This window comes from Euleptes europaea, chromosome 1 (genome assembly GCF_029931775.1).
Source record: "Euleptes europaea isolate rEulEur1 chromosome 1, rEulEur1.hap1, whole genome shotgun sequence".
Taxonomy (NCBI): domain Eukaryota; kingdom Metazoa; phylum Chordata; class Lepidosauria; order Squamata; family Sphaerodactylidae; genus Euleptes; species Euleptes europaea.
The window spans coordinates 103,527,409-103,541,780 of record NC_079312.1 but is presented as its reverse complement, the minus strand read 5'-3'; the positions used below and the strand labels follow the sequence as shown (position 1 = coordinate 103,541,780).

Sequence of the window (14,372 nt, the reverse complement as noted above, 5' to 3'; positions counted from 1 at the left end):
CAAAGTAAGGTACTCCTGCAATTAGAAGCTAGCATTTTATTTTCATCTGTGATAAGCCAAATCATTGAAATGCAGTTGTGAAATTGAGGGCTAACATATGGCGTTCACGGGAATGTTTCCTATTTAGTGGGGGAGAGATAGGCAGCAAAAAAAAAATCTGACAGCTGACTTTGGCTTCATCTTCAAAAGTTGGATGTGTTCCATTTTGAAGGACAAAATCTGAAGAGAACTGCTAATTATTTAGCAGTAAATATCAAATTAACTTAAAGCAGGAAAGAACCGTTATTAGTTTTAGGCTTATTTGAGGCTGTTCTGACCATGTCAGCTCTCAACTATGACAACAATCTCATCCTGTTGGCAAGTTCAAGTATCTGGAGCAGCCCTGCTCTCAAGCTGCAATCAAACCTTGTAAACAAACACATGCAGAGTGTGTAACCCTTTAGGCAGCTCCAGATGGGCCTCCAGGTATGAGGGGTGGGTGGGCTGGTTTTGATTTTGTATTTGTGCAGGATCACAGTGAAGAACTGCAAGGAGGCTTCCTGTGCTCTGAAGCCAAGGCTTTGCTTTCTTCCATTTACTCTATGGGAGGTCTTGGAAGGCACATTCCAAAGGGAATTTTTTAAAGGCAGACAAATGGCAGTTAGGTAGTAGCAAAGAAGAGGAACTGTAAATGCCAGTAGTAGCAAAGAGGAAGAGCTGTAAACCAGACTGGTTTGGATCTTGCCTCTTAGTTGACCTAAGGTGCATCACTATTTCTCAGCCCTGTACCTGCAGAATAGGGATAACATTAATGCTGACCCTGCAGGATTGTTGTGGCATCTGCTGAAAGATTATATGTTTGACCAAAGAAAGGTGCACTCCTGTCTGAGATGGTCATCCTCCTCCACCAAGCATGCAGCTTCAGAAGGTAATGACAGATGTGCAGCCAGATTGCCATCACATGCACCTGCTAACAGAATGTATAATTGTTATGTACACTCACATGAACACATGAAGATGCCTTATACTGAATCAGACCCTTGGTCCATCAAAGTCTACTCAGACTGGCAGTGGCTCTCCAGGGTCTCAGGTAGAGGTCTTTCACCTCACCTATTTGCCTAGTCCCTTTAACTGGAGATGTCAGAGATTGAACCTGGGAACTTCTGCATGCCAAGCAGGTACTCTACCACTGAGCTACAGGCCCTCCCAAGAGCCTTATCAAAGGTGTAGAAGTACCATTATTTCAATTAGTTACATTGATTAGATTTTGTGCCAAGATCTCTTGCACTGTTACATAAGGGAAGAAATTAATCACCTTGTTCATAACTATAACTTGGTATTGCATCTAACAACCGTCTTGTTCATGTTTCAGAGCTGTTGGTCATCTGTGAGCCGTATTAAGAAATATTGTTTCTATCTCCCATGTAAAAATTTCACTCTTTCCCCACACACAGATCATGATTGAGTTTTGCCCTGGTGGAGCAGTGGATGCAGTTATGCTAGGTAAGTGACTTAAATTTCATAATCAGGAAAGCTTTTGTGGTCTTTTGGCTGAAAAATCAGCTCTGGCCATCACAGCCAGCCACTCCTGCCTTTGAAAATTGCTCGAGGCGGCATACAATATAAAGCATTTAAAAAAATTAATGTATTAAAACCACCATAATAAAAAATAAGGGAAAATTTTGCCCTAAAACTTCATCTCCCAACCACGCACCTGCCACACAATTTGTGTCAGCAAATGTCTTTCATCAAATATCAGCAGTTGAGAAAAAGGCCCTTTGAAATAAGACTTTTTACAGGCTGTCCTGCACACCAATAGAAAAGGTGTTTTTTGGAAATCCTTTGTCAGATCCTGTTAGTTTATGGAAGGAGTGTGAACAGAGAATACTTAGCTCTTAGTGGAGGACATATTGACCATTCTTGCAGAAGGAACTGATAATTTGGGCCAGTGGGAAGATCTTAACTAGCTCATGGCATGCACACATATGAAGGATCATCATATATCCATGAGAGATTAAGTAGATGCAGAGGGAAGACATCTGCCCTTAGGATGGATACTTGTTGCTGCTTTACTTTACACAAAATAGCAGGCAACCAAATAAACATCGTGCTTTCTCTCCAAGACCAATTGCAGTATAGGGAGAAAGTGTTACTGTTCCTCTTGCTTTTGTATGAGCAAAACCTGTACAAAGACTGTCTTGTAGGAGTGGAATGTGACTTAGATTTGCTACGGCTGAGTTACAAGGTGAAGAGCGGCAATGGCAGGGGTTGCATGGATTTGCTGGTCTTCCTGGTAGAGGAGAAAGGGGGCTTTTAGTTTCTCAGGATTTTAGTCTCCGGTTGATCAGGCAGAATGTCTCCTGTTTCATAGATACCCTCCAGAATAGAGAATTTGCTTTAGAAGAAGTGGGGGGGGGCGGCGATCCAAACTGTATTTCAAAGTCTGCATTGTTTGGCACCTACGCTCGGAGTAGTAGGTGGTGAGACGCCCCCCCCCCCGTACACCACAGGTCTGAATTTCCAGTCTGTGGCTTCCAGAAAAGAGAGAGAGACAAATACATGGTTAGTCATTGGAAAAGATCGACTCCCCTCTTGGTAAATGAATTCCAACTGTGCACTTTGAATTCATGATGAATATCCTTCAGTCATACAGACAGCTGGTATGCAGGGAAATGAAGATAACCATCATTCTTTTTTTTCAGTTAAGCTTTGTCAAGTTCAGTAAAATGTTTTGAAAAAGTGTAGAGTTTGGGAGAATGACAAGTTTATTTTCCTTTGGGATCTGCCACTGATCAGTTTCATGTTGTAAGCTGCCTCAAGCAAAGACAGAGGTGGGTTATAAATTTTTAAAATCAAAGTAATTCATAAGGATTAACACTATCCCAATACATAAATTGAAACAGTCCAGTATGCAATGGATGTTTCAGGAGAGAGGCCAACTCTGCCGCTTGGGTGAGGTTATGTTTAGGAGCCTTTCCAATCGCCTCTTGCTCTAATTGTTTTACAGAGCTGGATCGAGGCCTGACTGAACCCCAGATCCAAGTGATGTGCCGCCAGATGCTAGAAGGCTTGAACTATCTCCACAACAAGAAGATTATCCATCGAGACTTAAAGGCAGGCAATGTACTGCTGACCCAGGAGGGAGATATCAAGCTTGGTGAGATATCTAGTTTGTACTTGTACAAGAAATGAGTAGATCTGTACAAAAAACTTCTTCCTTGCCCTTGGATGCAGCAAGCTGAGTCGCTCTGAAAACAGTGGGTGCGACATACTTTAGACTTTGGGGGTTATTTTGTGACCACACAGACACTAGAGTTTTGTTTGTATGTGAAAACGGCATGCATGGTGGCTGTATGATAATCACTTGTTAGAATTGTATCCCTGCCTTCCAATTTTCCTCTGAGCAGCTGGCACCCCAAATTGTAGCCTTGCCACATTCTGTGAGGCCTGATGAATAGAGAGATAGTGATGTGCCCAAAGGAATACAGTGTGCTTCATGGCTCAGCAGGAGTTTGAACTTGGATTCTGGAAAATCTATTTTTTTTTTGGCTGTGGCGCATGGCACAATACTGAAAAGGTGTCAGTTGTCCGTCAATTGATTGGAAACATGTTTCTTAGACCATCACAGAAGGAAGTATGTTTGTCCATTTTGACCATAGGGACTAGGCAAAGCAGCTTATTAATGGGAGCAAAACACTCCTGCCCTTATGACGATGCTCTCCTATTGCTTAGAGGGCCAGAGTGAAATTACCTTTCTCAGGAAGACATGGTTTATCCACAGGCTGCTTTTAATTCATGGGTTTTGAGGTTTGCTATGATTTATTTAACCACTGCCGGATAACTAACACAGAAACTCTAAACCAAGGGTATCTCTGGGCCCTTGTTCTTATCTGGCCTGTGAGCCAGCCAAGGCTGCCACTTCCCCCTGTCCCGATCTGGGCTGGCGAGGCATGGCCCAGCCCGACAACGTGACATTTATGTCATATCCGGCCCTCGTAACCAATGAGTTAGACACCCCTGCTCTAAACAGAAAGATCATATCTATAGCTGGTGGGCAGATATTTCTTTGAAAGCTGTTAGGCATGGTAATGCTTACATTTTTTTAAAAAAAGTGTTACAAATTACTGCCATGAAAATTAAATACATGTTTAGCATAAAAAAGGTATTTAAACATAATTTCTGTGCTCAGTCACGCTGCTGCTGAATGATTACAATAGAGTCTAGACTGTCAGAAGTATTGATCTCTCAGCTTCTGTGTCTCTGGAGGTCAGTTTTTGATAGTTGAGTAAATTGGGACTTTTAAGGGGAAGGATAGAGACAAATTGCTTCTTTGTAGTGACTCATTGGAGCTAATGTAGCGAGGAGTTCTCTGTACACTCACATTCAGCTTGAAGATCTCTCTCCTTCTCTTTTTAGACTTTTATGTAGGCAAGATTTTTTTGCAATGCATCAGCTTCCTGGAAGCAGTAATTCAGAGTCCATATTGCAGTTGTGCCATTTTATGAACTCTGTGGGATGCGCTACTAGCTACTTTGATAAAAGCATAGCAACCAAAACATTTTCCACTCCAGCTACCTGATGTCAAATGGAAAAGAATCAGAGGGCTAGAGCAACTGCCCTATGAGGGGTGGTTGAAACCCTTAGTGCTGTTTAGCTTAGAAAGAAGGCAGTTAAGGGGAGATATGATAGATGTCTATAAAATTATGCATGGTATGGAGAGAGTGGACAGGGAGAAGCTTTTCTCCCTCTCAACACTAGATTATGGGGTCATCTGCTGAAGCTGAAGGGTGAGAAATTCAAAACAGACAAAAGGATGTTATTTCGTCACACAACGCATAAATTGTGGAACTCCCTGTCCCAGGATGTGGCGATGGCTGCCAACTTGGCTTTAAGAGGGGAGTGGACATGTTCATGGAGGAGAGGGCTATCCATGGCTACTAGTCAAAATGAATACTAGTCATGATGCATACCTATTTTCCAACATAAATTCCAAGGAGTGCGGCTGTGTGGTTGTGTGTTTTTAGCAGTGACACTTTTACTCTTCACTCCAATTGGTAAGCTTCTAGAATCCCTACTCTGGGGTTGTGTGTTCTGTGCATAAAACATTTCAGCATCCCTTCTTTATTAGAGCAGGCTGTGCTGGTTAACTCTGGAGGCTGACTTCATATATGGAACAGGCAAAACTGAATGATTGCTACAGCAGTCTTTTGTAAGGAACTGGATGTGACACTTAAAGAATGGGAGCTAAATTATGTGGCCCACCAGTTACTCTACAGGACTTCTTTTGTTGATGCTTTGTAAATGTTACCATAATTTGAGATGGATCCAATAAATTTTCATTGACAAGGATTTCCATCAGTAGAACAGGATTTCTTGGTCTTTGAACACATGAACCCATGAAGCTGCCTTATACTGAATCAGACCCTTGGTCCATCAAAGTCAGTACTGTCTACTCAGACCGGCAGCTGCTCTCCAGGGTCTCAGGCAGAGGTCTTTCACATCACCTACTTGCCTAGTCCCTTTAACTGGAGATGTCAGAGATTGAACCTGGGACCTTCTGCATGCAAAGCAGATGCTCTACCACTGAGCCACAGCCCCTCTTTGTGTTCCCACTGCAGCTCAAAATGTTGTTTCCGGGGAAAACGAGACCTCCAGGAACAGCATGAGTGGGGAATTGGAAATAATGCCAGTTCCTTTCCTCTCCATGCAAAAATTGCCACCCCTGCCATCTGTAGAAATCCTCTTGTTGGTCCACCCCACTAGTCTTGCCATCATCAGTACCACATCTGGCTATGTCACCAGCCAGAATTAAAGTTGTCCAGAACCGAGGAGTGTTGCAGAGGAACCAAAAAGGCATCATTATAAGAATCCCAGTCTGTACAGATAGGAAGGAAGATGAAGGAAATTGAAAAACATAGGACTGGAGAGGTAAAGAGAGACAAGAAAAGCAAAGTTGATAATTTCTAGGTTTTATTTGTAAATATCCATTACTGTTTAATTAGTATGAGTATGTGTAAAAACCCCAGCATGCCATTCTTTGATTTGGCCCAGACTTTTTTTCGATGCAGAGAGAGTATAGTTGTTGACAGAGGGAGGAGTTGAAACCTCCTGCTTTGAAATGACATTTTCAAGTGGAAAATTCTGGGGCGAAGTCGAATAACCCTAACATAAAATAGAACTGCAAGCAATAGCAGGAAGCAAAGTTGAAACAACAACAATTAATGATGTATTAGGATTTTGCTGAGGGTTGTGCTATGCAACTTAGCCCTATTATACACCAAAGAGCTTTTTTATTCCAAGTGGAAAGGTTTCACTGAGTGCCCACCCCTCCTTACTCTGGCAGGGTTAAAAAATATTTTTTGGCATGATTGACAAGAAATGTTGTTTTTGAGACCTGATAGGTTCAGGAACTGATCCCTCTCCTGCCTCAAGGGACAGCCTGTCTTGTAGTATTTACTTGTTTCTAAAGTGTGAGGTAGAACTTGCTTCAGTTAACTGAGAGTGTATCGCTGTAGCGTAGAGTTCCCAGTTTGAATTGGAATGTGCTCTTGGCAGTCTCCTGATGACAAAGTATGAAAAATATGCTATCTACAGCTGGTCTTGCAATATTTCTGAACATTGGTCCAGGCATTGGTCTCTTTTGCTTGTCTTGAGGGAGTGTCTTGAAATGGCTTGGGAGGGTAGTTTGAGTCATCTTGGACTCCTTGAAATGCAACCTTTATGATTTAATGAGAGCATTTAATGTATTGTATTCTTTTCAGCGGACTTTGGAGTATCTGCCAAAAATATAAAGACTTTGCAAAGACGGGATTCTTTCATTGGCACACCATACTGGTGAGTGAATGTTGACTGGGTAAAGAATTCATGTTTGCTAGACAATTAAAGTACAGGCATTCTAGCTTGAGAGTGGCTATGTGTATCTGCCATTTAGCTGGATTTAAACTGTCCATGTGAGAGAGCAAATATGTGTACCATGTGGCTTGATATTTTAGTATAATCTCAGTGCTCTTCTGTAGTCTGTTCATATGTATTTAAATAAAGTTAAAAATATGTGCGAAGTTGCAATCCTAGATGATAACACTGTTTTTTTCATAATTGTTTTAAAGTGTCCCTGTATCAGAGTTCTGAGAATCTCATAAACTTCCTCTTTGGGGAAAATAGATACAAGGAAAGAAGCTTGGTGAAATTAAGTCAGTCTCTTGTAATAAAAAGTTCTCTCACATTTACTCGCTCCTTGTTTTGGGTCAGGGAAAAGTCTGAATGTCTTACAGCTATGGCGTTGACAAAACCCAGCCTGTTCTCTCCCATTCTCCTATGCCTTACTATTTGGTGGAATGTCTATTGGAAGCAACTCCAGACGTGAAAGCAACAGGAACATAATCTCTAAATCAGCCATTTCTCTAAGGGGGTGTGATTAGTCCGCATAAATTTTTGGGCTAAAGCAGCATCCACTCCAGATGTCACTGACCTGCTGGTTTTTCTGTGGTCTCTGTCAGCTGAGAATGAAGAGATTTAGGGTAAGGGAAATGAGGGTCATGGCTAGCTAAAATTAGCCATTTTTCACCTCCTTTTGAATTTCAGTGGAAGAATTAAGCATGCACTCATCTCTTCTGCTGAAAACAATGCAACCTAAAGTGCTTGGCACAGGGTTATTAACCAAAGCACTCCCCCCCACAACTTCATTCAAAGCCTGTCTGCAAAGTCACATTTCTGCACCCTGTGGTCATCTCTAGACCGAAGACGGACAGAATATTTGGGGGGGGGGGCAGGCAACTGCTGCAAACCAGTGCTCAGTAGTAATTTCTTCCAAGCCAGAACTCACTATCCTTTGCTTTCTTCTAGGATGGCTCCTGAGGTGGTAATGTGTGAAACTATGAAAGACACCCCATATGACTACAAGGCTGACATCTGGTCCTTGGGCATAACACTGATAGAAATGGCCCAGATAGAACCTCCTCATCATGAGCTCAATCCCATGAGGGTCCTCCTGAAAATAGCCAAGTCCGACCCTCCCACTCTTAGCTATCCCTCAAAGTGGTGAGAAACGTGTTTTGTGTATGTCTGTGTGCCCATGCATGGGAAACATGCAAGCATGAGTGCAAAAGCAGCCTGTCCCTTTCTCTGGCTCCCCAGAGAAGGCTCAGTGACATGTTGGGTTCCAGTGGTTACGCATTTCATAGCTGTCAAGATAGATCTGCAGCAAAGTGGGATAAAATTCATAGGCTTGTACCCACCTACTCCACTCCACAATCTTCGAACCCTTTCTCTGACCTAATGAGCCTTTCGCTGGCCCCTGAGCCTGGAGGAAGGCTTCACAAATCACTGTGTGGGGTGGTACGGGTACACTCCAAAGGCTGTAAAATTGCCCTTTGCAAGGTAGGATCTTCACAGTGAGAGAGTTCTGCAAGAGACCTCAGGGTCAGGGAAACTTGTCTTCCAGAGCCACTGTGGTGTAATGGTTAAGAGCGGTGGTCTGGACCGGTAGAGTCTGATCTGGAGAACCGGGTTTGATTGCCCACTCTTCCACATGAGTGGCAGAGGCTAATCTGGTGAATTGAATTTGTTTCTCCACTCCTACGCATGAAGCCATCTGGTGACCCTGGGCCTGTCACAGTTCTATTAAGAGCTGCTCTCTCAGCCCCACCTACCTCACAAGGTGTCTGTTGTGGGGAGGGGAAGGTGATCGTAAGCAGGGTTGATTCCGCCTCAGGTGGTAGAGAAAGTTGGCATATAAAAACAAACTCCTCCTCCTCCTTCTCCTCTTCTTCTTCCTGTTATGTGTTGTATGCAAATCCCCATTCACTCATGAAGCCAATTGGGTGGCCTTTAGGGCTGTTGAATTAAAAAAAATCGGTATAGTTCGGATTCGGCTGAATTCGGCCCGTTTAGATTCGGCATATGCCGAAGTCCGAACTCCTCCACTTCGGGTCCGTGCAATTCGGCGGGAATTCAAAGTTCGTGAAAAAAATTCGGCCGAATAAAGCCATTAAAAACACAACCGCGCCTTTCCGCGGCTCTGGGGGGGCATTTTTGGGGGTAGAGGTCCCAAACTTTCAGCGGAGCTTCAAAGGACGCTTCTTGAAAGACCCCCCAAGTTTTGTAAAGATTGGGTCAGGGGGGGCTGAGATATGGGCCCCAAAAGGGTTCCCCCCACCCTTAATGTGCATCTCTGAGCAGAGCTTGCCGCCCACGCACAAAGCTCCCAGCCCCGATAAACAGCTGATAAGTTTGCAAAGCATTGCAACACAACTGCAAGCAACACGACTGCAAAAGCAACACAACCTTGTAAGCAACACCTTTGCAACTGTGCAAAGCAACACCTGACACCTGGGAGTTTGCAAACCATGGAAAGAGACAGAGGCAGCTAGCTATGCATAATGAGCAGGGGTGGAATTTCCCCTTTTGCATCGGACTCCAAATGCATTCTTTAAGTCACCATTTGAAAACAAGTTTTGAGCAAGCATCCAAATAGACCTAACCGCTCTTATGAATGAGGGAAAACCTGAAGACACACAACTGAAACCCCCCCTCAAACCAGGGAGAGAGAGACTCGAGGGGGAACACACACCCAGGCAGAACCGGCAAAAGCCCCCTTTGGCTTCCCCCCCCACCCACAGAAACTGCTCCCTCCCCACACACACACAGACTCTGCTTCCCCCCCCCACACACACACACAGGAGAAAAATTATAGATTAAAGCCCCCAAAGGGGTCTTAATGTGGCTGTCTTCTGTTCCATCAGGAGGGGCTGGGGAGGACTTGTAATCTAAGACGATTCCAATTAGGCACGGGACGTTTTGCTCTGGAGATGCATAGGATCAGCTGATCCATTCATCCCAATAGGGAAAAGGGGAAAGGGGAAAGCCCATATCTCGGGACCCCCTGACCCAATGTTTACAAAACTTGGGTGGTCTCTTAAGAAGCCTTGTCTGAAGCTCCGCTCAAAGTTTGGGATCTGCACCCCCAAAAATGCGCCCCCTGCAGCCACGGAAAGAGAAAAGGGGGGAGCCGATATTTCTTCCCCCACTGAACCCATCTTTACAAAACTTAGGTGGTATCTTAAGAAGGATTGTCTGAAGTTATGCTGAAAGTTTGGGGGCTGTATCCCCAAAAAAGCGCCCCCTGTAGCCATGGAAATGGAAAAGGGGGGAGGGAAAAGGGGTGGAGTCCATATCTCAAGACCCCCTGACCCAATGTTTACAAAACTTGGGTGGTATCTTAAGAAGGATCATCTGAAGCTCCACTGAAAGTTTGGGGTCTGTACCCCCAAAAATGCGCCCCCTGCAGCCATGGAAAGAAAAAAGGGGGGAGCCCATATCTCGGGACCCCCTGACCCAATGTTTACAAAACTTGGGTGGTCTCTTAAGAAGGCTTGTCTGAATCTCTGCTGAAAGTTTTGTGTCTGTACCCCAAAAAATACGTCCCCTGCAGCCACCGAAAAGAGTGAATGTGCACAAGCACACCCCCCCACACACACACACACACACAAGGATTTCCCTCTCTCTCTCTCTCCCCGGCCGGGCCGCACATCAGCTGATTCCTCCAGTACTCAATCCTGACTGATTGGCCAGAAGGAGACCCAGCTTGGCCACTGATTGGCCGGGGGAGGAGAATGCTGCTTACTGACGGTTATGCTGCTTACTGACGGCCGAATTTGCCGGATTTATTCGTGAACTCCCGAACTCGCTGAATTCGGGGCCCCCGGTTGCCCACCATTTTTGAGTTCGGTTCGTCCCGAACTAAAAACCACCGAATCAGGGGAAATTCGGCTGTTTTTCAGTTCGGGCCGAACCGAATCAACAGCCCTAGTGGCCTTGGCTAAGGGTTTATCAGCCCAACCAATCTGTGTGAGGTTGTCATGAAAATGCAAGAGAACCCAATATCAGTCATCCCAAACTCTTTGGAGGAAGTAGGGAATACAAATAATATTGAACAACACCAATGAAGTACTGTACAGAACATAGTGGTCCCCTGACCTCTGAGTTGTTGGCTTGCCATCTACCAGATTTTCTCCATCAGTATGGACCAGGGTATGCCAAATCTTCCTGGATGCTTTGCTTTAAGCTTGGGCTCTACAGATGGAAGAAGAAGAGTTGGTTTTTATATGCCGACTTTCTCTACCACTTAAGGAAGAATCAAGCCGCCTTACAATCACCTTCCCTTCCCCTCCCCACAACAGATACCCTGTGAGGTAGGTGGGGCTGAGAATGCTCCAAGAGAACTGTGACTAGCCCAAGGCCACCCAGCAGGCTTCATTTGTAGGAGTGGGGAAACCAACTCGGTTCACCAGATTAGCATCCGCCACTCTTGTGAAGGAGTGGGGAATCAAACCCGCTCCAAACCCCTGCTCTTAACCACTATACCACGCTGGCAATGACAAATCCATTTATTTGCCCTATGTGTCTTTAATTTACACTTCTTCAGTTCTTGCTGCGATAAAAGAAAGGAAAGGCTGCACTTGTTCTCTCCTTGCAGTAAAGGCCTCAACTGAAGCCTACGTGGCTATCCTCCTTATGGAGCTCTCCCTCTGACACAGTTGTTATGGCGGGAAGTACATGACTGTTCCGCATTTGCTGCTTGGAGGCCTCTCCCCTTCCTTCATGATTGCATGACCCTTGCCGGTTTTCTGCCAAAAAACAGGGACATTAATGATTTATGTGATATTAAGTGGAATGTGGTTGCCTGAGTATTGTAGGCATGTGATTGTTTGTATATTTTTATGGGGTTAGTATTGTAATCCCCTGCCCATATCCAGGCATTGTACATTATTATTATTTTTGTTTCACTCTTTTATAAGAGTATTTTTGGTGCAATCACCTGGTGTATGAACTCTGCATGGGACGACATGTTTATGATTGGGTAGCAGCAAGGCTATTTCCTTTCTCCCTCCCTGTCCCAATTCTGTTACTTGCAGGTGGGATGCTACTTGTTGCTGAAAACTTGCTAGACATTATTTTCGGTGGGTAAACGTGTTTATGGAATTTCCCCCTGTTATTGCATAGGAATTGCTAGCCGGCGTTTAGGCCTGGCCTTTCATGGAATTCTGTATTGATTTTTAAAAGTGCAGGGCAGCATTACAGTCACTTGCCTGACAGAAGGCTTTGTATTGGCTCAAGCTTACAATTGTCATCATGTGAGCTTGCTAACTTTTTGTAGGCTTTGGCATGAATTGGGAACACAGTAACAGCATGCAGCGTGCTTCTGATCAGCTGTTATTGGGCTTAAAGGAAATGCTAAATCTGCAATCAGTCTGACTATACTTCTGTGTCCTCTTCTCACATATATATTGTTTGTGCTTGCTTTGTTTCAAAGGCACTTTTCTTTCAGTCCGCAAGTACCCACCATAATTTGTGATAATGAGGGGAATATAATTGAATGCAGGCTATCTGGTGGATGTGTCCTTTTTTCCCCCTTCAGTGGTTCTTGCTGATGACCTTGTGGTTTTTAAAATTTTGTTAAGGTCTCCAGAATTCAACGACTTCCTGAAGACAGCCCTTGATAAGAACCCTGAGACACGGCCGAATGCAGCTCAGTTGCTGGAGGTAAGTGCAGAACCCCCACCCCACCCCACAAATGCATAATCTTTGGTGAGGGTGCTGGGATACACATGCAACTGCTTGTATTGATACGGTAAACGGGGGTTCGTGGGGGGAGAGAGACCTGAGATCGATATTTCAAGAAAACAGTTTATTTGCAGCTGCTGACTCAGAGGCCCTAATGGGCAGAAATCTCTGAGCCCCGATCATACTGAGGAAGGGATATTTATCCAAATTCAAGATATGACAACCCATCAACATTCAGGGTAGCGTTGATAACACTCCAGACATAGAGGCGGCGCAGTACAGTTCAGTTCTATCCAGTTCTTGTTATGGTTTACTGTAACCCTTCATGACTCTTGCCCCAGTTACTAGCTCACAGACACACAGGGAGATTCTGCCCAGCAACAAGCTATTCCCTGGCTGTCCTAATACATTTCATTACATTTGCAGAAAGGGAAAGAGATTATTACAAATTGCTAAATCAGTGGATCTTCCATAGTCAGGGGAAGTCTACCTGCTGTCACAGTATGACTGCAGCCAAATAATTTAAATTTGTTTGGGGATTTGTTGGTGTATAGATTAGGTGGGCTTCTCTTGTTAGTCATGGCCCCTAACTGGACCAGCGCCCCTCCCCAGTAGGGTATGCTAATTAGACGGCCTGTCTCCTGGGGCAGATGTGTCCAATGCAGATTGCAGCCCTACTCCTGAGATAAATGGAAATTCATTGCAAGTACCAGTTATGCTATCTGTTCAAATTATGTCCATATCTCTCATCTGCCTACCTCCTTATACTTGTCTGAAGGAAAAAAAATGAATCTAATTTGTCAGCAATACAGACAAATTTTAATCAAGGTGTGGTAAATGTCTCTGCTGTAGTTTTTTTTCCCCTGTAAGGACAAAGAAAATAGTTTCCCAACATTGTAAAAACAGATATTCCATATGCCTGTTATGTTTCTTTTGTGTGGCTCTTGTATGTAAGTCTCTAGCTTTGTACTGGCACATACATGCTCCAGAACTGTGAAATGACTAGCCAGAGCATGATAACCCACATGGGTGTCAAGTTATACAACAAAATGTGTTTCTGACCCTTGTACCACTGTCTGAAGGACCGGCCCCTTGTTATGTGAAAAATACACTTTGCCGGGGCAAAAATTGCCACACCATTGCTCCTGGCTCACAGGTTGGATTGCTAAGGAGGGAAGACTAGATTAATGAATGGGGGAGGAAAAGCAACCGGGAGAGGCATCCAAACCACCTCAGTCAACTTCGACCCATCATGGCTTTTGTGACAGAAGTAGTTGTTCTAACCTGGTACATTGTTGGTTTTTCAGCACCCCTTTGTCAGCAAAGTCACTAGTAACCGAGCCCTACGCAGACTTGTCGCAGAGGCGAAGGCCGAAGTCATGGAGGAAATAGAAGACAATAGAGAGGAAGGAGAAGAGGATGACTCATCAGAATCTGCATCTGTAAATCTTACTCCTTTTACCTTGATGGATTAAGAAACTTGTTCTTTAAATGACCAAAACAGACACACCCATGCACACATATAAAGAAGGACCAGGAATGGTTTATAAAAAGGCTGCCACAAATATAGCTAGCTGGATTTAAGGAAAAATTATCACCACTTTTGACCGAGGCACACTCTGGGGAAGGGGGTTGGTTTGCTGGTTCCTTGCAGGTGGACAGGAAAAACCGTTTCTTAAGTGGGGAAAGGCTTCTCTACACAGCAGCTAAGGACGCTGAGAAACAATGCAGTGGGCAGAAAGCCAGCCTTCCCTTTCCTCCTGTACAAGAGCCTTCTGAGTAAACTCTGTACAGGGCAGGGCTTTCAATGTGACCAGAATGGTTCCAGGAGC

At 44.4% G+C, this 14,372-nt stretch overlaps 1 protein-coding gene across 1 annotated transcript in view; it reads left to right on the top strand.

The window, feature by feature from the left end:
* STK10 (serine/threonine kinase 10) overlaps positions 1–14,372 on the top strand; it is a 103,900-nt gene that overhangs the window by 66,369 nt on the left and 23,159 nt on the right. The window contains exons 3-8 of the mRNA XM_056851198.1: positions 1,434–1,482; positions 2,987–3,136; positions 6,741–6,813; positions 7,822–8,016; positions 12,438–12,519; positions 13,848–13,982. Coding sequence (XP_056707176.1) covers positions 1,434–1,482; positions 2,987–3,136; positions 6,741–6,813; positions 7,822–8,016; positions 12,438–12,519; positions 13,848–13,982 — 684 coding nt within the window. The remainder of the gene's footprint in view (positions 1–1,433; positions 1,483–2,986; positions 3,137–6,740; positions 6,814–7,821; positions 8,017–12,437; positions 12,520–13,847; positions 13,983–14,372) is intronic.